Here is a 24926-nt window from a genome sequence, read left to right on the forward strand (position 1 = left end):
CTCCCCTCCCCGCCCCGCCCGGGAGCCCACACCGCTCCCCCCCCCTCCCCGCGGGCGGCACCGCGGACGCGTCCCTTCGGCGGCCGGGCCGGGGCAGCGCGCCCCGCCGTGCCGCCGCAACCGCCTCGGGGTCCGTGCGGGGGCGCGGAGGGGCCCGCGGGGGAAGGGGTGCCCTCAGGGGGAGCCGCCGGGGGGGTCCCCTCTGCGTCCTGCCGAGCAGCGGAGCCGGGCCCCCCTCCCCGCCCCGTCCGCTGAGAGGAAGCGCGGGGACGCGGCTCCCCGCGTGTCCCCCGCCGCCACCCCCCGCCGCCTGCGGGGCGCCCGCGGAGGGGCGCGGGCGGCCGCGGAGGGGGCTCGGGGCGGGCAGGGGTTCCCGCACACCGGGCCGGGACAGGGGTTGCCGCACACCGGGCTGGGCCAGGGGTCCCCCCGCACACCGGGCTCGGCCAGGGGTACCCCGCGCACCGGGCTCGGGGTGGCCCCCCACGGCGGCCAGCGCTTGGTGTCGCCCAGTGATGCTGCAGGCGGGGGACGCAGGGCTGCCCGGTGGCTGGGGCGATGCGGTGCGGTGGCAGCTGTGCTGGGAACTGAATCCGGCGAGGCAGGGAGCCGCCTCCGGCTGCAGCCGAGGAGAAGTGTTGAGCAGTGGGCACAGGTTTCCTTCAGATTGCGCTTTTCATCTCCAGCTAAGGTGTAAAATCAGCGTAAGTGTGCAGAATAGCCCTCGCGCTTTGTGTTTGAATTCTCCTTAAGAGATCCCCGACTCACCTATCTGGGAGTCATTCATCCTAGCGCGGTAAAAATGTGGTGTAGGAGAGGGCTACAATCCGGGGGGGTCACTGTATCGCTGTATTAAAAAGGGTCAAGGGAAAGGGAAGAATTGATACGGAGCTTTGTGAGGGGAGAGGGTTTGCCAGTGCTGCAGAAAGTGGATGAAACTGGATGCAAAAGTGCTTCTGCTCTCCAGCCTCATGCACTCTGCAGCAGAGCATGCTGTTCCTGAAGACGTCTTTGACCATGCTGCTTTGCAAAGAGCTGCCAGTGACACATGTAGCATATCCACAGCCAGTACTCTTGCTTGTTAGTAAATTTGCTAAAGTGCATATTTCTGAATCTACTAAAGCACACAGTGCTTCATAGCATATCATGGCCATCTAAGTATGTATGTATTTCGCCTCTCCACAGGCACTTTGTTTCTTGCGATGTATTCATGATCTGTTCATGAAGGGCTTAGCACAGGAGAGAGCAGAGCAAGGCAGAAACCTCCAAATGCTATTATTTACTAGCAAGCGACAGTAATATAGCAAAATACATATCCAGGACTCCACCATGTTAAAAGAAGAAAACTGAGTCCTGAAATCCTGACATAAGTTCTTGGAGGTGCATTTCCTCTCACACATGCTAAGTTAGCTCTGCCATCCCCATCACCCATGTGTCACAGGGTCATCATCTTTAGCCCATTCTCAGTAAAACCCCTCAGGATGCTGTTGCCGTGTAGCCGAAAGCCTACCTAGCCTTCTGCGCAGACCGTGATAACTTTGTAGTGTATCAGCCACTCGGGGACCTTGATACATATGTCACCCTCCTGGTTCGCATCTGCCTTTCCACCATGATTTTGCTTTGCATATCTGTATTAGCTTAATTTTAGCAGGTTTTGAACAATGCAAAGTCATGAAGTAAACTAAACTAAACTCACTTTTTGCTTGGTTTGTCCTCCAGATTTGTTTGGCTTTACACAGGCAATGCTCCCAAAGACTGTATGATAATTCCTGGTGGCCAAAAGCGGAGGCGCATTGTGGCCAGTACAGAAAAGGAGCAAGAACAGGAGGGCAAAAGCTTCCCACTGCCTCTCTGGCGGAGGTACCAAGTGCGTGGCCCGTCTGCATCCCAGCAAAGTACTGGTTTTCAGAAAGTAAGTGAGACTGCGAGCCACCTCGAGGCACTTGGAGAGGAGGAAGAGGACTGGTGCCAGCATGGATAAGGACAGCACAAACCTGGCTGACCAGCAGTATGAATGTGTGGCTGAGATTGGGGAAGGAGCCTACGGGAAGGTGTTCAAAGCCCGAGACTTGAAGAACGGAGGTCGCTTTGTTGCGCTGAAGCGGGTGCGGGTGCAGACCAGCGAGGAGGGCATGCCGCTGTCCACCATCCGAGAGGTGGCAGTTTTGAGGCACCTGGAGACGTTCGAACACCCCAACGTGGTCAGGTGAGGAAGTGGGACCACTGTCCTGGTCAGTGAGGTCCTGGGTTTAGTACGTGAGTTGGGTGAGCAAGAGTTTGGGGGGCATAAATGGAATGGACACTAGTTTGGGTTTGTGGCTGAAGTGAGCACTAAACTGTGTGCATGAAATGTGGTTTGAGGTTTCAGCAGGCCATGGTGCAGCCTGCCAGACCTCACCTCATCCCTGTGCATTGCCTCCCACACACACAAACACCCATCTCCAGAGGCATAGGTGTGTGTTGGAATGGATGGGCAAGGAGCCATATATATACTATTTCCTCAGGCATGACAGAAAATGAAAAAAAAAACCAACCTCTTCTTGGTTTTGTCTGACCTGCTAGTACTGCCAGCTGCAGCTGATTTTTACCAGCTCTGTTCATTACAGAAATGGCAAGAATGAGAGTAGTAGTGAAACGTGCATTCTGCCTTTTTAGATGCTTTTATAGAGAGCTATAGATTATGGTGTTAACGAGAAGCAACAGCTTAAGACTTCAAGCTTTTCAAGCAGCCTTAGGGTTGAGTACTGTTTGGTACTAATTTTCACCACGAGCAGCTGATTCTGCCACCAAGAGGGCAAAAGTACGGGTGTCAGACCTTGCTCGCAAAATGGTGGCAGTGGCCCCAGGATGTCCTTCCTGTTGTGTCAGTAGCATAAATCCTGGATAAATGGCCTGTGCTCTCAATGATAAAGCTAGCCCCACCGTAACCTCTTACATTTTTCTGTAGCTAGAAACATTCAGCATCTTTTATTAAAATTATGAACTTCAAGAAGTAAGTTTCACTTTGCAGATATCACATTGAAACTGGTCAGCATCTTGCTGGTGGTGCTGTATTAGCAAGAGTATTTCCATTCTTTGTGTTACTTACGTGCATATTACACAGCAAAAGGGAAACATTTTTGTGCTTCACTAACACCAAGACTCTTTCAGTCTTAGAGAAATAGATACTCTGAACTCACAGGTGAATTTCAAAATACCTTGCATGATGTAATCATGCTTTTTTGCAGGGTCTGAGATCAGGGGGTGTTTATTAGGCATAAGAGGAAAGATGAGACAGAGAATAATATTTAAGTTACAAAAGTAAATCACTAGAGATGAATTCACTTTTGTTCATTTCTAGGCAGTGTAATGTGACAGTCTCCTTTATGTCAAAACTGAATAGGCAAAGTGTGTGTATTCTGAAATGCTGATCATGGAGTGCATGTCATTGGTCTCACTTTAGTGAGCAATGGGTCACATACAGGCTGCAACCCACACTTCCACTGCTCATCAAGCAAATCCACAAATCAGTTAATAACTATTATTTTGGCTGGCACCTAGTAATGCCAAAGGTTTAGTCAGTATACTTCAAAAGTGGGCATCCTATGTTTGATCACTGAATCAAGTGACTTGGTTTAGAGGAGCGCGCACAAAGTTCGTCCTTGGCAGTAGAGGAATAATTGGGATTTGTCAAAATCTTTGAAATGCAGCCCATCAATTTATGGGAGAAAATGAGGATTTAGTTGTCCAGGTTTAGACATTTATATATTTGAAAGCTAAATTTTGTTTAGGAATAATTGAACATAATACTTAAGAGTTTTTCTACCATTAACATCTTTCCATATGATGTAAAAGATCTTTTTAAGAGCTTTCTAAACTCGCATGCAGCTAAATGAGTTCTTGTTTTCCAAAGAGCTATTTGATGAACTGACTATGCAACTGCAGGCTTCTTTTGCTTGATCTAAGTGCAGTTGAATCTCAACAGAGCATTGCATAAATACATTGAAGCTTCAATTATTTTTACAAGCTTGAATGAAAACTAATTCTCTGCAAAGCAGTGGGTATTTCAACCAGCAATGTGAGAATGTAATTTCAATATAAAAATCTGTGAAAGTGTGTTTCAGGTCCTCATAGTGGTGTTGTGAAGCCTGTACCTTTTGCCATAAGCAGCATTTCAGACACAAGGGGCTGGTTGGTAATGTATCAGGGTGCCTGGGACATTGGTTGTGCACCTTTTTCCACAAAAAGGCAGAAGATAAGCAATTTCAATCATTACCTCTTCTAAAATGTGAGGAATACTGTTCCTCACATTTTATTACTCATGTTCTTTGTCCATATTTTTAACCTGTAGGGCAAAATAGGAGCCCTCTGGAGAGACCAGAATCATAACTTTCAAATGGAAAAATTATTTGAAAACATTTAAATGGCCCAGTTCTGTTACAAAATATGGTAGAAGAGTTTGCAATTTATTGAAATTAAACATCTATTTTTGTATTATGTAAATATATTCAGAAAAGGAAATACTATTAAAGAAGCTCTGCAATTTTAAGCAGCTGATCTAACTGTACTTACTTACTAAACATATGCTCAAAATATTTTAATTCTTTGGGCATGCATTCTGATATCATGGCCAGGCTAATAAATAAAAACAATTCCAAATGCATTGTCTGCATACTGGATTAAAATGTACATTGTTTTCACAGCACTGTGATAACAGCACAAATATTTTAAACCAAATATTTTTGATTTTGAGAGGACCTCTAGTTTTTTTGTGAATATTACAAGCAACTAGCCTGAGAGAACTATGCTGGAACTGCAGATTCTGTGTTGTATCTGTTACCTCTGAGTAGTGGCATGTGTGATCCATGAGTTGCTCAATGCAAACCAGCAGCCGTTCAGTGAGTCAAGATTCAGGCAGACTTTGTACAGATGAGCTGCACAGGCCCTGTGGTCTGCTGTGGTACTCTGGCATCAGCTGACAGCAGAGGTCACAGGCCACATGAACTTAGGCTGAGTGTCATTTTCAACTCAGATGGTACCTCTGGCCTTCTCCAGAGTGTGCAGTAGGGATCTCAGCAGCCCAGCACTTCTCTGTTGCCATGAAGTGGAGCTGAATGTGGAGAACCGTTTGGTAAGGAAAGACCCAGTACTTTGCAGGCATAGGTAGGGCTCCATGGCTTTGCTGGTCGTAGAACAGGATTCAGGACTAGCAGTGCTCCTGCAGCCCCGGTTTGTCTTAACAGTTGTAGAATCGCTTCCTCTGAGAAAGTTAGAGCCAAAACTGGTTTCCAGTGCTTGGCACTAGGGTTGGAAGAGAATTTTCTCCATAAGGGAGAAATGTCTAAATGGCACAGAATAATTTTAAACATAATATTCATCATATTTTTCCATGCTACCTTTCTATGCTGCTTGCTAATTATGAGAGCTTTGTTTTGTGTTGCTTTGTTCCAAGTGCAAGAAAAGCATCAAAGGGAAACATAATTTTCACCAGAACAGTGATGGTAGTGAAAATCTCTGTACTGTAATGGAAGTAAGCAGGACTGATCTAAAATTTTTTAAGACTGTTAAGAATGGTGTATAGAAAGGTATGGGGAAAAGGCAGTTAAAATAATTGCTATGTGCTTAAAATCCTTTCCTGTTCACATTTACCCTTTTTATAGAGCTCCTCTCTGACAGGACACCTCACTCTATTCTATTTATTTTCACAAAACAAAGTTAAAAATAGAATCTTCAAGAGTAAAGCTTACTGTAAATCAATCTTAAAATGGCTATGTTGTGAGCTTGGAAAAGTCCCTGGTAGCTGGTAGGATGATCAAGGTACTCCTCTAGCTCACCTTTCAGATGTAATGCTTGAATAAAACTTTAATATATACAGTAGGTAAGTCTGGCAAATGTTGGTCCAGCAGTTATATAGCTTAGTGCTGTTCTAGTTGGAAGAAATGAAATACATGTCGATAAAGAGCAGACTTTGCCAGGAATAAATGACATATTAGATTCAGGAAATTCCTGTGTGTAAAACCCTGCTGCAAGATATCTGTAAAAATTCTTCTTGTGATTATAATGCTAAATTCAGCTGTATCTCGCATTCATTTTATCTCTCTCCTGCTGGTAATCAGATGAATAATTTCCCCCATATCTTAATCATCATCAAACTGTGAATTTGCACTCTGGGAAGGTGATATGCAAGGCAGACTACTGTAATTCTTGTCATTCTTGTTTTTAATAGCATTAAGCCATAAGCAAATTGAACAGAAATGCAAAGCTGTATATTTTTACTTCCTGTCTCATAACTTTTCTTTTATAAATACAACTTCTTCAGTATTTTCATGGTTTAATAGCTATTCAATTTTTAAATAGCTGAAATTATGTTGAATATGACCCATTAAAATTTAGTCTAGTTTGGGTTGTTATTTCAAAGGTAAGTGTCAGAGATCTTGCCATTCAAAGTGATCATAACCATGTAAGAATTAAAAGTCTTGAGTCTCTCTTTGCAGAATATGTGCCCCAGCTAATTGACTTAGGTTCAACAGAACGATCCACCTAGCTGGAAGCTTGAATCTATTCCTCATTCTTTTTTGTGTACAAGTCATTGGGGGGAAACGCAGTCATTATGATTATTTGCGCAATTATGCCATGTTCAAGTTTTTATGTTATTTTATATCCATTGAACTATAAATGGCACTGTAAACTGCTCTCTGTAGTACAGCAGTCATGTCATGCTGCTTTTTCCCTGCTTTTGCAGTCCCGTGGTCCATGCTGTTGTCTCTTGGTTTGCACTTGAGTGCTTGGTGGAGCCCCTCAGCTGATTGCCTTGGCAAGGCCACCTGAGTGCTGGGGAGGGAGGCTGGCACACACGTCACTCCCCATCCCTGCGTATGCTGACATAAAGACCAGCACTTGCTTGACCTTGCTCAGAGGTCCCAGAAGTGTATAAATGGCTTGGGGCTTAAAATTTCCTTGTACTTAGAAGGTATTTTTATAAGTGTCTTGAAGTTCCCTGTCTGACCTGGTAGAGCATTCAGAACATATCAGTAGCAGATCATCAATACCTAGTTAACCTTTTGCAAGACAATTTGAACATGTATTTGTTTTGCTTTTTTCTGTTTTTTAAACTAAAATTGTGGGCAAACATACAGAGGGAAAAAAAATTCAAAAGGCTAATTTTATTTCTCTTTCTAATTTTTGGTGATGCTGATGTTGGCTTCTGGCTTCATTATGTACTGTTAATAAGTTGAAAGGACGATCTTCTCAAAATCACTGAGATGTTCCATCCTGTCAAGTGAAACATTTCTATTTTAGGGGGTGTTTGTCTCTAGTGAATTCTGCTTCCTTCCTTCTTTTTTCTGCCAAGCTAATGTTAAACTTCTAGTCTGTGAGGTCATTCTTGCACATCAGCAGTGTGCTGTGTTGTGTGATACAATTTATTTTTGTGTAGCATCACTCTATATGACATCTGGCAAGCCCCTAGAGACAAAGAAATGGTGGTCTTTGCATTGCTAGTTAGAAAGACTGTCTTGCGCACAGAAGGAGTAAAATAAGATGCAGAGATGGAGTGGAGCAGAAGAAACTGAACTTGAAACTTGCCAAGTATTTGTGTGGCAGATGAATCTCAGCTGAGGTAGAAATGGTGGATGAGTAATGGGAAGGAAAAACTGAATGAGCTTCAGAGTCAGTTTTAGTCTCACACAAACAGGATCGTCTTCAAGGCAGATGTGATGAGGGGAAGTGCCTTGGCAAGGGAAAGGCATTTGCAGGCTGGAGAGCAGTTTTGGTCAGAAGGCAAGGGAGATCATCCCTGTACTGACTGGCCACTGTGAGGGACACTGCAAAGGTCTTGGGGAGGAAGGGGCTGGAAATACTGGCTTCTCTGATGGCTGGAGGGCAAAGGGAAATCATGTGGTTGCCACTGAACAGGGTACGTAGGTCTTGGAGAAATTTGTTGTCAGAGGACATTGGGCAGAGAGTGGACATGAATGCTGGCCTGTCATCATCTGCTTGCAACCTTACAGTACACAGAATGAACATGTACAGGGAAGACGAGGGTATTCTTGCCAATCATATGAATTGTTTGTTAGTTATGGATGCAATGATTTAGTTTTAATACATGATCTGGCAGAAACAGGACAAGATAAGTCCATGTCAGGAAGGAAGGGTTGAGTATGGAATGGACTTCTGAGCCTTAGGAAATTCAGTTTCTGGAATGAGTACAAGACCATTTTAAAAAAGTATTTTATCTCATTCTAAATCTAAGTTTTTTACAAAAAACACGTTTCCAGTCTTTGTATGAGTAAATGTTAGTCATTTTATATTATGCCCACTGCTCCCTTCCTCCTTTAAATCTGTGGATGGTTGTTTGTGCTCTTCTTGAAGAGTTTTAGCCTTGCTGGGCCCTGCCTGGAAGTGAAAACTAACTTCTTCCACCACAACCATTGCTGTGATTTCCAGGGAATGGAGTGGGGTCCAGGATTCAAAACTGAGCCTTCAAAAGGTTTAGATGGCAGGAGAGAGGATAGTCCACACTTACAGACAAAGGCCAGGGTAGATTCATTGGGCCTTTCCAGTTTGCTTCATGGTACTCATTTCTGGCTGAAGTTTGGAACAGATCAGGGAGAAGAAAACTTGCTTGCTATCCCAGGGTTTAAGAGAGCAGGTTGGACCTGGTGTCTGTGACTTAGCAAAGCACTGACCAAGTCACCCAGGTGGGCTTGGTGGGATTTAAGCTATTGTTTGAAGCTTAGCACAGGTCTAAGTGCGTTATCAAATAGAAATAGCTATGATGCTAAGAATGCACTGAATTTTAAAACGTCTTGCTGGATAGAGTTCAGAGACAATATACATCAGAATACGAATCACAGATACTGATTCTTATTCATGTATTAAATTAAAGCCTTACTTTAATTTAGAGTAGTAGCATGAATTTGACATCAAGAGTGATTATTTGTCATTCTAATAATTCTTAGGTGATGTAATTGAGTTCTGAAGTTTAAAAATTATTCTATGAAGTTTTGTAACAGTAAATACAATAGAGGTTGCAGTTCATTCCAAAACTTGTGTATATAGAGGATTTTGTTTGCTTGGTATGAAATCTAGTTATTTTCCAGTATTGCTGAACAGATTGATTCTTAATGATCTAACAAATCATCAGAAGGTAAGTGTACCCATATACATATATAATTAAGCTGTGTTTTTTTCTTTTAAAAGAGAGAAGATTTCTCCACTTATACCTGTTCTTCATATCTTCTTACAATCTGAAAAATACTTCTAATTATGCAGGCACGATTATTTAACAGGTATACCTTTAAACTCTAAAGAATATTTGTATTTAATAAATAAACCTCTTCAGAATTTTCCAAGGAGTGTTTTTTTCCAACATGTCCTTTGGCATTTGCCGTTTGGGAAGCTTTTGATGAGATGATTGTCAAAGAATGGAAATGTGACTGTTGATTTCTGAAATATTTTCAAAATACCTCATTGCATCCAAATTTTTTGTATTGATTTATATATTTATTTATTTACCCTTTACCTTTGAAAATGTGTCCCATCATTAGAAAAAAAGGAAACAGTCTCCTAAATAATCCCTTTAAAATCAGACCTTAACTTTCTAGCCACACAGTTGTGTTTTCTTTAGGCAGCATAAAAAATGTTTTATATGAGTAGTAAGAAGCTCTTTCATATGATGCTTTAGATGTCTTTTTAGAGTTTCAGAAGAAGATGGGTTTCTATTCTCTGAAGTATCTCACGTAATTTTAGGATGAGGTGAATGTTTCTCACACCTCAATACAGGTGTGCCAATTTGCTGGTATTGGTAGAGTTGTGGGTGGGTTTCCCATGGCATACCTAGCAAACAATCTGTGAGCTTAGCAGAAAGTTCTGTAATGTTTTAAAAGTGTTCATACCAACACTGACTGCTTATTACTCTGGATTGTCATTAACAGGTGACTGATCTTCCCTTAATAAAAGAAAATAAAAAACTTAACTCAGACATGAGTTCATCTTTACAGGAATTTCCCGCATTTAATGATTGAAAACTCAGTTCTAGGATGAATCATACTGAGTTTAAGTGAAACCTATTGAGTTTAGACTTTTGCAACATTAGTCAGTGCAGAATATTACATATTTTGATAGAAACAGAGAAATGAAGTGAGAAATACAGTGGAAAAGCCTGTGTGATTTTTATTTCTCTCTCTTTTATGTGAAACTTGGCTAGTCTTTTAATATCTGTTTGAAGTGTGGTCAGTGTGATAAATTGCTGTTTAACAATGCCAGAAAACTCCCTTTTCCCTGAAATCAATTAATTATAAACTGGAAATTTCAGTACTTTGTTCACTGTTTCTTAAGTTAGCATATTTCTGGGCGCTTTCTGTGATCGTAATTCCTAGCTGCACTGGTGCTTTTGTTTCTCTTCATCTGTGGAGCCAGGGCTCTACTGTAAGGATAGAATTCTATCACTTTTTTTTTTCCACATTTGATGTGGTATTTTGCATACAGCTGCAGAGTAGACAGTTACCTTTGAAAAGACCATTTGGCTGGTTTAATTTGATTAGAGCAAACCACCTCAATCATTACTGAACTAAGACCGTTTTCACTTTAACTTGGCTGTAGGAGTTGGGAATGTACTGACTGTGCTTAGATGTTTGGGGGAGGACTCGTTTGGGTACACAGCTACTGCTGAAGTGAAACAACCTTAGAGGACCTTGCATACTCTGCTCTTTCCCAATGAAAAGGGAGGGCTGTGAAGCCACTGAATGTCACATTTAACTTTCCCTCATTGTGACAAGGAATTGAATTCCTTTTCTACCAAAAAAATATTGGAAATATTTAATGCACGGAAATACAGAATCATACATTTTTTAAAAACACCATGATACTAAAAACATACATAGGATATGAAAATCTTACATTTACAACATATTTAAAACATGCCTAGCAAGAGTGTTTTGAATAAAGTTGTAATAAAATCCAACATATAAATAGAAATATGGTGGGATTCTCATAGATACATTATATCCAAGTTAAAATTGAATCAGTTTTAGTAAATCTCAGTAAGAGTCACACTTTTTTTTGTGGAGTTTTGATTTTCTACTCCTTCCCTCATCGTATAAATATATTGGAGTGGTTTTTTATGTTGCATTTTAAAGATCAAATTAGATACTTAAGATTCACAGTACTATGTATTCTGTATGATTTTTGCTTTTTAGTTTCCCTCACTGATGATCACATAATTTTCCTACAAAAACTCTCATGGCTGTCCAGAACATAAATATGTCTCATAATAAACGACAAACCTTCAATAAATTGTAGTTAGCTGCTGTTCTCTAGAAATTACAGTTCTAATCTTTAAGTGCCCTGCCTTTGTGATAGTGTATCATCATGCAATATTTCAACCAGAGGATTAGAGCTGAAGGAAGAGTTTCTGCATCTTCTTGCAGTATGTTCCGAAAAGCAATATGCAGTTAGCTGTTCATCTACATCATCAGCCTAAAACTTGCTGATAATGGCAGAATCGCATACACATCTTCCAGCTAATCCAAGAATCAAGTTGCAAATTTAGGGCTTGAGTTTCTGCTGGGGAGTTGAAAGAGCAACACTGACTCAAACAGCTTTAGTTGTTCAGATCATAAAGTCCTAATGTTAAGATGAACAGAAATGCATTAGCACAGGCAGACTGTGCAGAGGTGTCCCATCAAGCATGCATGTTTGAGAGTTCACCATTTAGAGTTTAGATGCTCCAGCTATTGAGTTCACCAAACTGGGGTATAACAGTTCATTAGGTTTTTCACTGAAGTAGATTTAGCATTTCTGTTACACTCCTACTTACGCTCCCTTTTTGCGCCACAAATAATTCCTCTCTAACTCAGTATGTATCCTCTGAAATACTCTATTTCTGCTTCTGCTGTCGCCTAAGCATCTTGTACAGCGTTATCTCTCAAACTCCAGGTTGCATCACAGATACAGTGACTGCAGTGCAGTGTCCATCTCCTTTCTTCAAGGGCAAATGCTTCTGGTGCAAATGCTTCTAGAGCTACAGTTAGAGGCTTTGCTGTACAGCACTGAAGTTTATGTCTAATGCTACTCACTAACACAGCTCTAGAACCTTTATTACTGATTTCCAGGTTCTTTCAGGACAGTGAAAGTCAATGACCTGTATTCCTTCTCTGTGCTAGGAAGTAGATTATAAAGTGAATCTCGTTTTGCCGACTTTATCTATCAGTATACTTTGTATTTGTGAACTTTATGACATAGAGATTAGGCAACATCTGCACTTTAATTAGTGTGTTGTTTATCCTTAGATAACCTTCTAGATTGTTAATGGAGATAGGCCTACCCACTGATCTTTGTGGTTTCCTCGCAGACATCTTTAATCAATTTGTTGCCTCACTGTTTATCTCTGGTTTTTATGAAACGCTGAGCAACAAGTTTTAATCAGAGCAGTAATACCCATATCCAGACAGGTTGGAATCAATAACTATGGTCAGAAAATTAGAATGATGTGTCTCATTAAACTTAAGGCAGAGCCCAGACAAGTTAACACTTCTGCAGACCTGAGCACCTGTGTCTCCTCACTGCATAGAATCCCATTCATCCTACTGCCTTGATGTTTGTAGCATCGTTTAAAAAAAAAAACAAACATTACCTGGCATTTCTCAATTCTCTGTTGCTTATTATTCATATTGGCTTTATTCTTAAGAACTCAAGAACTTTTATTACTTAAAAGTAATAAAATAATTTTATTTGGTCAGATTAAAACATCTTTTAGAGATGTCAGTTATTTCAGAAGCAAATATTTGTACATAAGTGAAAAAATACAGCAGTGAGACTGGAACTGAGGATCATGGCAGTACAAGAACAGTTAGGATTTGGACAGAAGAGACAGGTAATATGTTTGACTAAAAATAAAAGGTATTTGTGGATATAGCTAAATGGCAGACAGGTGGATGACAGTGATGAGGGAGTTTTCTTAGAAGAACTTAAAGTATGTTGGAATATCCCAAATCAAAAGGATATTGTGATGTCTGTAAGAAAGTACAGTTCAAAGACTGCTTGGGTTACCAGTAACCCAGAGCTGAGAGTGAACAAGACTATCCTGCAGAAACAAAGCTTAAGTCGTGAAAAGCAAATAATCTTTTGCTGTCCTGTACATCGGTGAAAGGATATTGAGCCTGTGATTCTAGAAGAAGCTGTAAAGTAAAGTAAGTTCATGAAAATACTCATAGAGCACAATTTAACCACTGTTCATAGCAGACAAAGTTTAAAGACAAGTAGACAAGATTTAAAGACAAAACTTAGAGATACAATCAATGAAGTAGCTCTTCCTGGAGTACAAAAAAGAGAGATCACTCTCTGCATAGCCTGAAGTCACTTTCAGTAGCTGATTTCAGAAATTTTAATAGTTAAGACACACAGTCATAGTGGCCACAATAATTAAGTCTGACATTTTCTGGAAAAGGGATGGTTCCCAAAGTAACAATAGGCTTTAGAATACAGGGATTAAGAAACAAGAAGTAATCAAAAATTCAGCAGTCAAGAGGAATGATATGAAAAGTCTTAGATTTGAAATGGGGGGTACTTAAATAGAGAGTTACAGCAGCACAGTTTTTGTCACTCAGGTAATACACCATTCCCTGACATCCATGCTCTCTCCAGTCACTGAAATCCTGGCTGCTGTTTTGATCTATATCCTCCTCCTGGGTGCTAGATACAGCAGGACAGTTTAAGGGTCTTGGATTCTTAAATTCTCTGGAGGAATGGGCGATGTCTGAGGGAGGCAACAGACTTTCTTCACACTTTTTATGGCTATGCTCCAGTGTATCTTGGTGGATTCACAAAAGGTACACACAGCCATGCGTAACAAGATAGGGATGTGAGATAATTGTGATTAGACACTCTATTTATTGGAATATTAAAAGTGTATTCCATCTTAGTCATATAGTGAGTGCAGAGTGGGCATGTGCTTTAGGAGAATAATTCATCCTACTCACCCTTGGTGCCCACGATGGAGTACAATGAAGTGCTCTCTGGAAATGCTCATTTTGATTCTAGAGGGAGCCCAGGTGGATGAGCTTGAGAAGTGGGCCCACAGGAGTCTCGTGAGGTTTAACAAGATCAAGTAAGTGGGTCAGGGCAACCCCCAGTATCAACACAGGGTGGGGGATGAAGGGATTGAGGGCACCCCTTTGGAGAAGAACCTGGGGGTGCTGCTCAATGAAAGGCTGGACATGACCCATCCATGTGCCCTCACAGCCCAGAAGTGTCCTGGGCTGCATCCAAAGCAGTGTGGACATCAGGGCTAGGGAGGGGATTCTGCCCTCTGCTCTGCTCAGGGGAGAGAGACCCCACCTGGAGCCCTGCATCCAGCTTCAGGGTCCACAGCTCAGGAAGGATGTGGACCTGTTGGAGGAAGTCCACAGCAGGGCCACTGAGATGGTTAGAAGGGTGGAACAGCTCTCCTGTGGGAGAATGCTAAGAGATTTGTGTTTGTTCAGGCTAGGAAAAAGAAGGCTTTGGGATGATCTACTTGTGTCCTCCCAGTACCTGAAGGGAGCCTACAGAAATGAAAGAGGGGGACTTTTCACAAGGGCTTGTAGTAACAGAACAAGAGGGACTGGCTTCAAACTAAAAGAGGATGGGTTTAGATTAGATAATAGGAGAGATTTCTTTACTGTGAGGGTAGGTGACTCACTCAGCAGGTTGCCCAGAAAAGTGGTGGGTGCCCTATCCATGGAAGTGTTCAAGGGCAGACTGGATGGAGCTGAGCAACCTGGTCTAGTGAAGGGTGCATGGTAGGGGGATTGGAAGTAGATGATCCTTAAGGTCCCTTCCATCCCAAACCAGTTTATGATTCTAATGTAGAGTGGCCACCCAACTGGAGCTTGCTCAATCTCAATGAGATTAAAGCCAGTCAGTAAAGTTTGAAGGTGAAAAGTGGAAGTTTGTACAGTGAATAATAGATGTCACAAAATCAAATAGGAAATTATTTTGGGTGTAGGGGAACAAAAAGTTAGTATAGAAATAAGAGGGTACTTGGACTACCAGAATTTAGATGGAAGATGAAATGAGTATTATAGCTGAAATTTTTTTTTAACCAAAGTCTGTTGTACATGGATTGTTGGTAAGAACTTGTACAAAGCACTTTTTTATCACTTGGCAATATTTTTGCACTTCCTGTAATAGGAGAGTGTGGGTCTCTGTGAAATCTACTGGCTTCAGACAGTCTGCTTCTATTTTGTGTTTGGCATTAAAGTGCTAAAGGAAGCTGATAGTACCTGGGATGAATGGGCATTGCCTGCTTACCCTGTACCCAATTTTAAGCTCCAGCAGAAGCCATTTTGGTTAAAAATCATTAATGTTTTACAAGAGACAAAGTAACTGATGATGAGTGTTGGAGATGGCTGTTCATGCGGTCTACAAGTAGTTTAAGGCACCTTTCAAAGCTTTCTCAGTTGTGGTTTCTCATTTTGTCATCACCCTTCAGTCTGCCATACTGATCTCATACAGGATTTGCCACTAAGTGGGTTTATTATGTCACTATTGAAAAAATTTTGGTGCTGCGCATAGTTTCATTGCCTCAGTTTAATTTTGGGCAAATTGCACGATTGTACAGTTGCAAATAGTTGGAAAACTCTGGTGTCTAACTTAAATTCCAGTCTGAATTATCCAAGACTTGAGTTTTTGTAAAGTAGGGGTGCTTATACCTTTATCTCTTTGAATAATTTTGGGGGAATTTCTGTTTTTCCATAAACTCAAAACATGTCAGTTCACATTGCTCAGTAATAGCTTTCAAAATTAAAGTCAGTCAATCAATACTGCTAAAAGATTCTGCTCCATGATTTTTTATGTGAAGTGTCTGTTTTATAATTTGACATAACAGGCTTGAAAACAGTTTTGTTTATTGTGGGTCTACTAAGACAATATAGTAGTAGTAAAGTAAACAATCTACTCTATTAAGCTGTTTGGATATGCATATTACACATGTGGGTATATGTGGAAAAGGAAAACCATGAAAATGTCAAGATTTGACTCCATTTAACGTGAGAATTATTATTTTGTAACATGAATTAGGATTGTTAGACATTTAGTGCCTGTGCTTTAAAAATGTGTGAACAGTTTTCTTTTTTAAAGTTTAGAAAAAAATGGAAAAGGGATAAGGGCAAGTCAGGGAAAAAGCCATCCCAAAAGCTAATGGTTTTTAAAAAGTTGCATGACATTGAAAATTGGAACATGGTACTGAAATGCCATCTCACTTTTAGTATAATAAAATAGTACATTTTATTTAATGTGTTCTGGAAAGAGTAAATATAAATCCTGATGTCAGTGGCAAAGACCCCAGGCATCTTTTGGCATCTATTGGCTTAACCTCACCTGGACAGCAGGCAACTGAACAAAGAATGTCAATGTTTAAAAGCAGCACAACTAGTTTTGTTTAATAGACTACTTTTTTCTCCTCTTGTTCGCAGTACAAATACTTATTTTTAAGGTGTTTAGAGAATATTTAGATGATGTGATTATGTATCTCCTTTAATACTTTTTAAAAGTTTTCAGATCTTGCAAAATTCAAGGTGACTTTAATCTTTCTTTCAAGCATGAAATTGCCATCCCTTATCAGCATTAGTCACTCAGTTTGAGAACTCAGTCATCCCAGAGCGCATCCTTTATACAAAAATATTGCAATAACATTTTTCAGCTTTTAAATGGGGGCTTTTTTTGAAAAGTCTGTTGAGTTCTTGAAACAAAACTAAAATTTTCTGAATGGACATGGATTATCATGGCTTTTCTAATATCTTGATCACTGGTATTTTCACAAGCCTGAAGAAACGTTCTTTTGCTTTGACAGATCTAAATCCATGTCACTTCTCTGCCTTCTGTGGTGAAATTGTGTGAACTGTGTTTAGATCCGTAGTCATACACCATAAGTGCTTGCATACAGGGGCATCCATAGAAATGAAGACTGCTGTGTCTACCTGCATTTAGCAAGAAATAAAGCTTTACTTTGTATGTTTCTTCCAGTGGACATGAGACAGATGTTTGTCAGTCAAATATTTTCATAATCGAGACACAGATTCTTATATTAGAGCTTCTAGATGCTGGTTGTGATGTTTGAAAACCGAGATATGCCTGCATGAAAAGCAGGTAAGGGAAATCTCTGGATAGTTTGTTTTTCTTCACAGAAAGTCACTTCAATTCTGCGATAACTCAGAAAGCAGCTGAATGGACCTTTATAAAACATGTGAACTGAGTAACTTCTAAGTGGAGACAGCTGGGGTCTATTTAATATCCTGTGTAAAATGGTAGAGGTCAGCTTCCTGGAATAACTTAGGAGTTTTATTTCATGAATATCCTACGGCTTCAGGGACCTGGGGTGGTGGAAGGGCTCTCAAACTAAAGTGCGCTATAAGGAAAAGCTCCAGGGCTGGATCTCTCCTGGCTCTTCATTTGCTGTTGAAGAGTGGGAAGCATCTTGTGGCCTGCAGTATCTACACATTCTTGATGTAAATGTCTTTTGTGTGAGTGCTTATTAATGCAGGCAGCTAGTCTCAGTATTTTCCTCCAACCTTATATTGTGATTTAGGCTTTAGGATATTAATTGAAAATCATTGAGAAGTCATTGAGGGTCTATGAGACTTTGGACAACAAGTGATTCCCAAATGTACTGATTACCCTAAATACATAGATTATTTTGTAATTTGGGACATTTGTTCCTAAATCACTTAACTTATCGTGACAGTTTTATGATTTCTTTTTTCTCCGTGCAATTAATGGAGCCATATCTTTACTATCTAAGGTCATACATTCCCTTAATGTGTTCCCTGTATCTATTCAATTTAATTAGTCCTTGAGTTTAGAATCTTACTTTATTTCCTGCCTCCTTCTATTCCACTGTGTGTTGGACATGTCAGTGAAAAAAAAAATTATCTTTGTAGGCTAGTATCACTGCTAACTGTTCACTCACACAAAAGTTCAGAAGTTACATGACATAGCAATTGATAAAATTGGTAGTTCAGTGACACCATAATTAAATACCTGTAGTGCAGTGAGCCTGAAGATTCACATAAAAAATTGTACTTTTCTAATGATACCCAGTATGATTACATACTTTTCATATTTGTGGCAATTTGTCTTTTCTTTGATTGCTTTTTAAAGTTGAAGATAAAGAGAAGCACTAAAGTAGAACTAAGAGGAGTGTTTCTGTTAGATGGGAAAAAGGTGAAGATTAGGAAAAAAATGTAGTGTGTCACTGGAATAGGCAGGCTGACCACAGAAAAGGCTTTAGTAGACTGTGGTGGTTCTGTGGGGCCTGTATGGTGTGCACCATTGCCTGTTTAGTCAACTCTACAAAGGCTTAAGACCATCAACTGCAGTATTTTTGAGCTGTTTCTCCCAACAGAGTTAAACAGGGTGATTGTGGAGTTTAGGGATGGAATATAGAAAATAATGAAGAGCAACTCCTTCAGCCCTCATTGTCTCTTGACTCATTCTTGAAATTAAAATAATTACATTAATAAAACAATTCATATATGGCTTAGGAAGGGTTAGAACAATTTCTGTCTCAGTCGGTATTTATACTCTGAAGTGAGAAAGATGGTTCCTGGTGTAGGGAATAGTAAGAGCAGGACAGACCTGAAGCGATAATTCCTGGCAAATTAAGGCTCTTACTGACTTCTCTATGATTTTAAGTAATCCATGTCCACTGCTTTGTAAGTCCTTGCAGCATTTGCAGGCAGATGGGAGCCAGCCCTGCCTCACTCCCAGGCAGATGCCTCCCAGCTCCACTGATGCCGTGAGCTGGCTGGCGGCCACGAAGCCGTGCTAGCCGTGCTGGCCCCGCAGCCTCAGCCACAATCCCCACCGTGCCCAGGCACCCCTCAGCGCAGCCCGGACCCACACGGTCTGCCTGGGCATCACAGAGCACACCCTGCTTTGCTGGCACCACCTGCCTACATGGGCCTTGCTTTCATTTGCCTTCATGTAAAAATGTTTTAGCGCTCCAGGAACCAGACCTTGTTTTGTGAGATTTATTACAGTTTGCTCATTTCTTTCAGAAATGTGAAAGATGATGTACGCAAAACAATCAGAAAGCAGTTTTGCCATGTGTTTACCTCTGACGTAAACCGTAATTTACAAAATGCTGATTTCAAAACTACCCATACATTAAAATGCTGCTGAAAGACACCCCAAAAGAAATAGTTGCCTTTGCAGTGTAGTAATAAAACAGTTGAATAAAATTTATTGCCAGCTCAAAATGCTACTAACACCTCATTTTCATCGCCAAACTCTTTAAATAATCTTTAATTTGTTTTCTTTTACGTATGTGTGCAAGAGTTTAAAGGAAATACTTAAAGAGCTGTGTAGCCTGTAGAATACTCACTCCATGTGCATTAATCTTTAAATGGTTGGCTCACAGTGCCATGTAAACGGGCTAGAAAGGGAGGAAACGTGTATCAGACATCTGCCTTAAGAACTGGAGGATGACAGCACCTGAGAAGCTTATAAAAATATTTTTGGTTTACTTTACATGTGCTATGAATTAATTAAAAAAAAAAAAAAAAGCTGCATAGAAGAAATGACAAGACAGACAAGGAGCTCACATGGCCACATTTGAATGGTCACGAACGGGGAAAAAGCCCACAATGGTGTCTAACTCCTAAAACACCTGCAAGATGTAGTTCTGATGGAACATGTAAGGAATTTGCATGCTAATGGAAAAAAGGATCCCTTTTTATGTATCCAGTGTTTAAGAGCAATTGCCCCCAGCAAAATTTATTAAGCCAGAAGAATCTTGTAAAATTCTATTGAAGGTTTATTAGCCCCATTTGTTTCTGTTCTTCAGAACATGAATATTAAACTCAATCCTGCAAGTTTGTCACAGGTGAAATTCCCTTTCACATTAAAGGAAATTCTGGATCTGTGCCAAAGCCAGTTAAATAAATGTACCAACTTCATGAGGTCTAGGTAAAGGCTCTTGTATGTTGAGCTGTTTAGGATTGATCCTGGTCTTTGAGGGTTGAGTGAATAGGGCAGAGGTGGTTTTAGTGTCTTTTTCTTTTTTTTTTTTTTTTCTCTTTTGACTTGTCTCCCATTTTTTTTTAACTTCTAAATGGAAGAAATATTTTAAAACCACTTCAGAAATGAACTGAACAGAATCTCCATTCCCACCAAGTAAAATTGATCAGTTACAATCTTTCTGGGAAGTAATAATATCTTCTAAATTAATTTAAATTAAAGTATCTTGTCTAAGTTAGTCATTTAGGCATCTTCCATAGCAAGCAGGGAGAGACAGTACCCTCCCCAGAGTGATTCAGTCAACTTACTCCTTTCTCCCAAATAAATAAAGACCTACATGACCCGTTCAAAGTAACCCCGTGTTGCTGAGTAGCTCCATAGCAGGAGTTGTATCTCTTCCATGGAAGCTGAGAGGAGAACTTGTGTTCACAGGCTGTGCAGGGCTGTGGTGTAGGTGTATGGCGTTTGACCTGTTTGATGCTGGCTAGCCAAAGACTGCTATGTTCAGTGAAGTTGATAGTTTTCTTACATGCCTTAAATCTGCCTTCTGCTGAATCTAAGTACTTTGTAGTCCCATAGTTTTGATACTTTAGTTTTAGAATAAATATCCTCTCACACTTCACGTTTTCTCATAACGTTATCTATTACTCTGCCACTGTTTTTCTGTTGCATCTGCAACTTAAAAGGGCAATGTTTATGTGTGTAGATCTGGCTTCCTCACAAAACCTGGCCAGATCCTGTTTGTTTTTCTTACCCATGTGAGCAATTGCGTTTGTATTTTGATTTTTGGAAATCAGCTGAGTGCTGTTTACTTTTGGGCAGATGGGATGTAATTCGTAGCATGTGAAGTAGTGGTGACAGGACACAGTACAGTACAACTGGGAAGGTTGCTTGAGTTCACTGTGCTCCCTTCCAGGTTTTGCTGAAGTGAATGAAGAATTCCCTTTGTCTGAAGTTCATGGTGCTGCTGGCGTCATGGCACACAGGAGTATTACTGGGAATACATTTGGCATCAAAGCCTGATGGAAATCACTCTCCTTACCATGCGTATACAAAAAGCACTGTGAACTGCATTTCTGTTTTTATGTGATACAACCTCATGCAGGACAAATTTGTGGAAAACAACACACAAAGTGTAAGACACCTTTTGGATTTTCATTTGAGTTACTCCTGAATGTGGCAACTGCATTCACCACCTAACTGCTTGTATTGAAAGTGGGCAGATACGTCTGATCCATTTTCAGGAAATTTTGAGCACTTCTAGTGAATCCATAAACAGGTTCTTTCAACAGATGTAGACATTTTTTAAAAGTTGTTTTCATGCAGTTTCAATATCTGGTGTTACATTGCTGTTTCCATTTTTAAGATAACAATAACTATTCACATCTATTGCTGTTTTCTAGTCCCCCAGGTTAAGACTGGGAAAACAACAGTTCACAGTTCATTCATTTCAGAATTTAAGGACAAACAAATACTGTGATGAATGCCTTAGAATACATCATGACCGTAGTTTTCAGAAATGAATGCCCATATTCATGGATTGAGTACTTAAGGGTAACTAAAAAGTTATGAAGCAGAGATTGTGGTACAGATAAGGATGGTTAAGTGCAAAAGGAGACCACGCATATTGGGCCTCAAGTTGCAGAGTTCTCACTACGTGGCTAAAAATCAGATAGGGGTTGAAATGGCAGACAGGGGTTTACATTGCTCTATCCAAGTGATGACTGGCTGAGTATAAGAAAAAGGAATGATAGCTGGCAGATAAGGTAGATGAAGCTTTAGGTGATGTGTATACTTAAAGATCACCCAGCATAAGTGCAGCAGAAGTTCTTCGGTAGTTCAGGGCTGGTGGATCATGCAAGGTCAAGATCTATGACAGGTTTACTCTGCACGCTGGTACTCTTGCTTCAAAAATGCATTCTTCTACTGACAGGTCTAAAAAAATCTAATATGATACTACTCAAAGCTTGTGTTGTCATGTCAACTGACCATGCTGTCATAGCAATAAACAGATTGGTAGAAGTTTGCACCCTATTTCCCAGTGATGTTGGTTTCATTCTCTTACCAAGGATTTTCTTTTTGTAATGTCGTTTAGAGAGACAATGACTTTTTATTTAAGAAATGATATATAATGATAAACCCAAATATAAACAAATGAGCATGAGAGTGAACCATTTTACTTTGGTTTACTCCTTTGTCTGCTAATTGCTTTCTGTTTAATATATGGATATATAGTGTGTTACATTAAAAGGTCTGTAGAATCCCTTAGTAATAGTATTCCCTGAATACATTAGAGTGACACAATTAAAATAATTTAAAATAATTAATTTTGTTTTCTTAATAACATCTCTTTTTACTAACATATGTGCTGCTTATTTACATTGTGCATGTATAATATTGCAAACTTTAGCCAATTCGGCCTTTTGTTTTTCCTAAGGCTTTTTTTTTCCTCTGTTTTGTGATCTTTTGCTTTAGCAATGAAATTCGTGGTATTGTTAAACTCTGGAAGTTTTCCACTTCTAAAAGTCGTCTCTTGATCCTTCTTTGAGAAGGACAAACTGTTTGGTCCCAACTCTACCTATGAAATATAGAAATGTATTTTCTTACAAGGCTTTAATGTGTCAGTGTCTCACAGATAATTACAGCAATACTTGATCCCAGTAACAGAACCACAGCAAAATATTTTGTATCTATTGCTCTGTCTGCCCTGCTCTTCACTATCACATCATGGCTTTGGACTCCTTTCAAGCGCTGCCGCTACCGGTCCGTCCTGGGAAGTGGTAGCGACATCATCAGCACTCAGGTATATTTGCAGCCTTTAGCAAGGCCCCTTACCTTGCTTTTTCAGTGTCTGACAGCTAGGCCCTTCAGAATTACTCTCAGTCAGGCTGCTTCTTTCCAGGTTGCTTGTATTCCCGAGGGCTTAGCCTATACTGAGTGGTTAATTAGGGCTCAAACAGCACATGAGTTTTCAGTGCATCCACCATCGTCCAGAATAATTGTGGCTGTAGAGTAACCTGGAGCTCTTTCAGGAACAGCAGCCCCTGGATTGATGATAAGCATCAAAACAGGGGACGTCTTCTGTAGTCTTCTACAGTAGCTGCTTTGTTATTCTTAGGTTCCTCTATGAATCAATAAGAAGCAAGAGTTTGCACTCAAATTTGCATTGGAATTATACAGTCTTTTAAAAAGCTGAATTAAATACCTCAGGAAATGCTGTGATATTGCAAGCTTTTAAAAAACTATATGAGATTGTACAGAGTGTCAAACAGTACTTCAAATTTGACTTTTTGCAATGAATATTTTTTTGTGGTCTGAAGGGTTATTATTTTAACTTTGTTATTTTTGATATGTTGGCATCATGATTAAATCTCATGTGTACATAGATTAGATTATTAAGCCACTGAAGAATGAATGATAATTTATACTGTTGTAAAGTATAAATTTTGAAGATGAGTTGTTTTAACTTTAACGTAGAAGAGAGATGTTCTTCGTAGATTTAGATCCTGTAGGTCTGGCACAAAAACGAATTCAAAATATAAACTGAAATGTGGAGTCTGTAACAAGCAGTTTGTGAGCTACAGTAAAGACTGGATTTTGTTGTATCTCATCTTACACCATGTACAGCTGGAAGTCCAGAATAACATCTGGGCTCCTTTCATTTGAATTAAACAAAATCAAGATTCAGGCATAAGTTTTACTTACATGTTGAGCAAATTAGGGAATCTAAAAAGGAATACAGCTGTTCCCTGAGGAAGGTATTATAAAGAAAATCTAAAAAACAACAGATGCAAACACACTGCCAATGAATGGGAGCATCTTTAATTTGTACTCTGAACTGGAAGCTTACGGAAGCTTGCTGGAAGCTCACAGCACTGTATAGCAGCAGTGTACATGACTTGGAAAGGCAGTGTACATTTGCTTGTTGAAGGATCACATGAGAGCACTATGAATAGGTCAGACAGCTATTGCTGATCCTAAACAATCTGTCAACGACTGTCTTCATAACAGGCCATGTTATTTTTCTGATTCGGGGGTGACTTGGCGTGTCACTGGCCTGCCCTGGGACAGAGTGTTTGGTAGGGCAGCGCACAGGCGTGTTCAGGCACCACCCAGCTGGTATTTTCCCTCCATATTGTCACGGGCTCCGTGTGTGGCCAGTTTGGATAAAATCAGTTGCAGTGAGATTGTTCGTGGACTGGTGAGGAATTAAGCATTTTAAACACTGGTGAACTATAGGATACGTCCTGAAGAGGAGTTCTGCAAGGCAGGATATAGTTTGAATTACGGAGTCTTATGAGATCCTTTTCTGGTTCTTGTCTGTTAAAGATAATCTCCCTCTGCAAAGAAGGTGAAAGAGAAATGAATGGTGTGAGGGCTGAAATGGACAGCATGCTGCTATAAACAAAGAAAGGTGCAGAGCATATCTTGTCAGGCCTATTTTTCCTTGAAGTAAAACTCTTTTTAACAACTGCATCTTTTAGTGGCTTCGGTGGCACACTAAGAAAACGTCCTTAGCCTTTTCATTTTTTGGGCACAAATCTTGGTTTGTGTTGAAAATAAAAACTGGTTTTGGTGGTTTCATCGGAGCAGACATTTGTCTGCATCACAAAACCATTCAGTCTGGCACCAGAGCTCGTCATTGCTTGAGTGGGGCCCAGTGCAGGAGAGCAGGGGTGTTGCAGGTCAGGGCTGCAGTCGGGACTGAGCGTTGAACGCTTGCCCAGTCAGCCCACTCTATCGGACTTTAGCCAGTGCTATTTACTTCGCTTTCACGAGCATCTATTTCTCTCTGCCACTTTCTCTGTCTCTCTTCCTCACGCACACTTAAAGAACAAAAACCTCTTTTATACAGCTAAGCATGTTAAATAATTTTTCCAAGTCAGAAAGAGAGAGAGACTGGAAAAAATTACAGCACAAAGCTCAGCTTGCGGATGAACGATTGCCTT

At 40.4% G+C, this 24926-nt stretch overlaps 1 protein-coding gene across 2 annotated transcripts in view; it reads left to right on the forward strand.

Moving 5' to 3' along the window:
• Positions 1–24926, forward strand: part of CDK6 (cyclin dependent kinase 6) — a 135655-nt gene that overhangs the window by 784 nt on the left and 109945 nt on the right. The window contains exons 1-2 of one of the 2 annotated variants that reach the window (XM_041408442.1): positions 426–704; positions 1720–2206. In XM_041408442.1, coding sequence (XP_041264376.1) covers positions 1974–2206 — 233 coding nt within the window. In that variant the 5' untranslated portion in view covers positions 426–704; positions 1720–1973. Of the gene's footprint in view, positions 1–425; positions 705–1719; positions 2207–24926 lie in introns of those variants that run through there. The other variant, XM_041408441.1, reaches the window with a different exon arrangement.

Source organism: Onychostruthus taczanowskii, unplaced genomic scaffold, assembly GCF_017590055.1.
Source record: "Onychostruthus taczanowskii isolate IOZ18803 unplaced genomic scaffold, ASM1759005v1 scaffold3, whole genome shotgun sequence".
NCBI lineage: Eukaryota > Metazoa > Chordata > Aves > Passeriformes > Passeridae > Onychostruthus > Onychostruthus taczanowskii.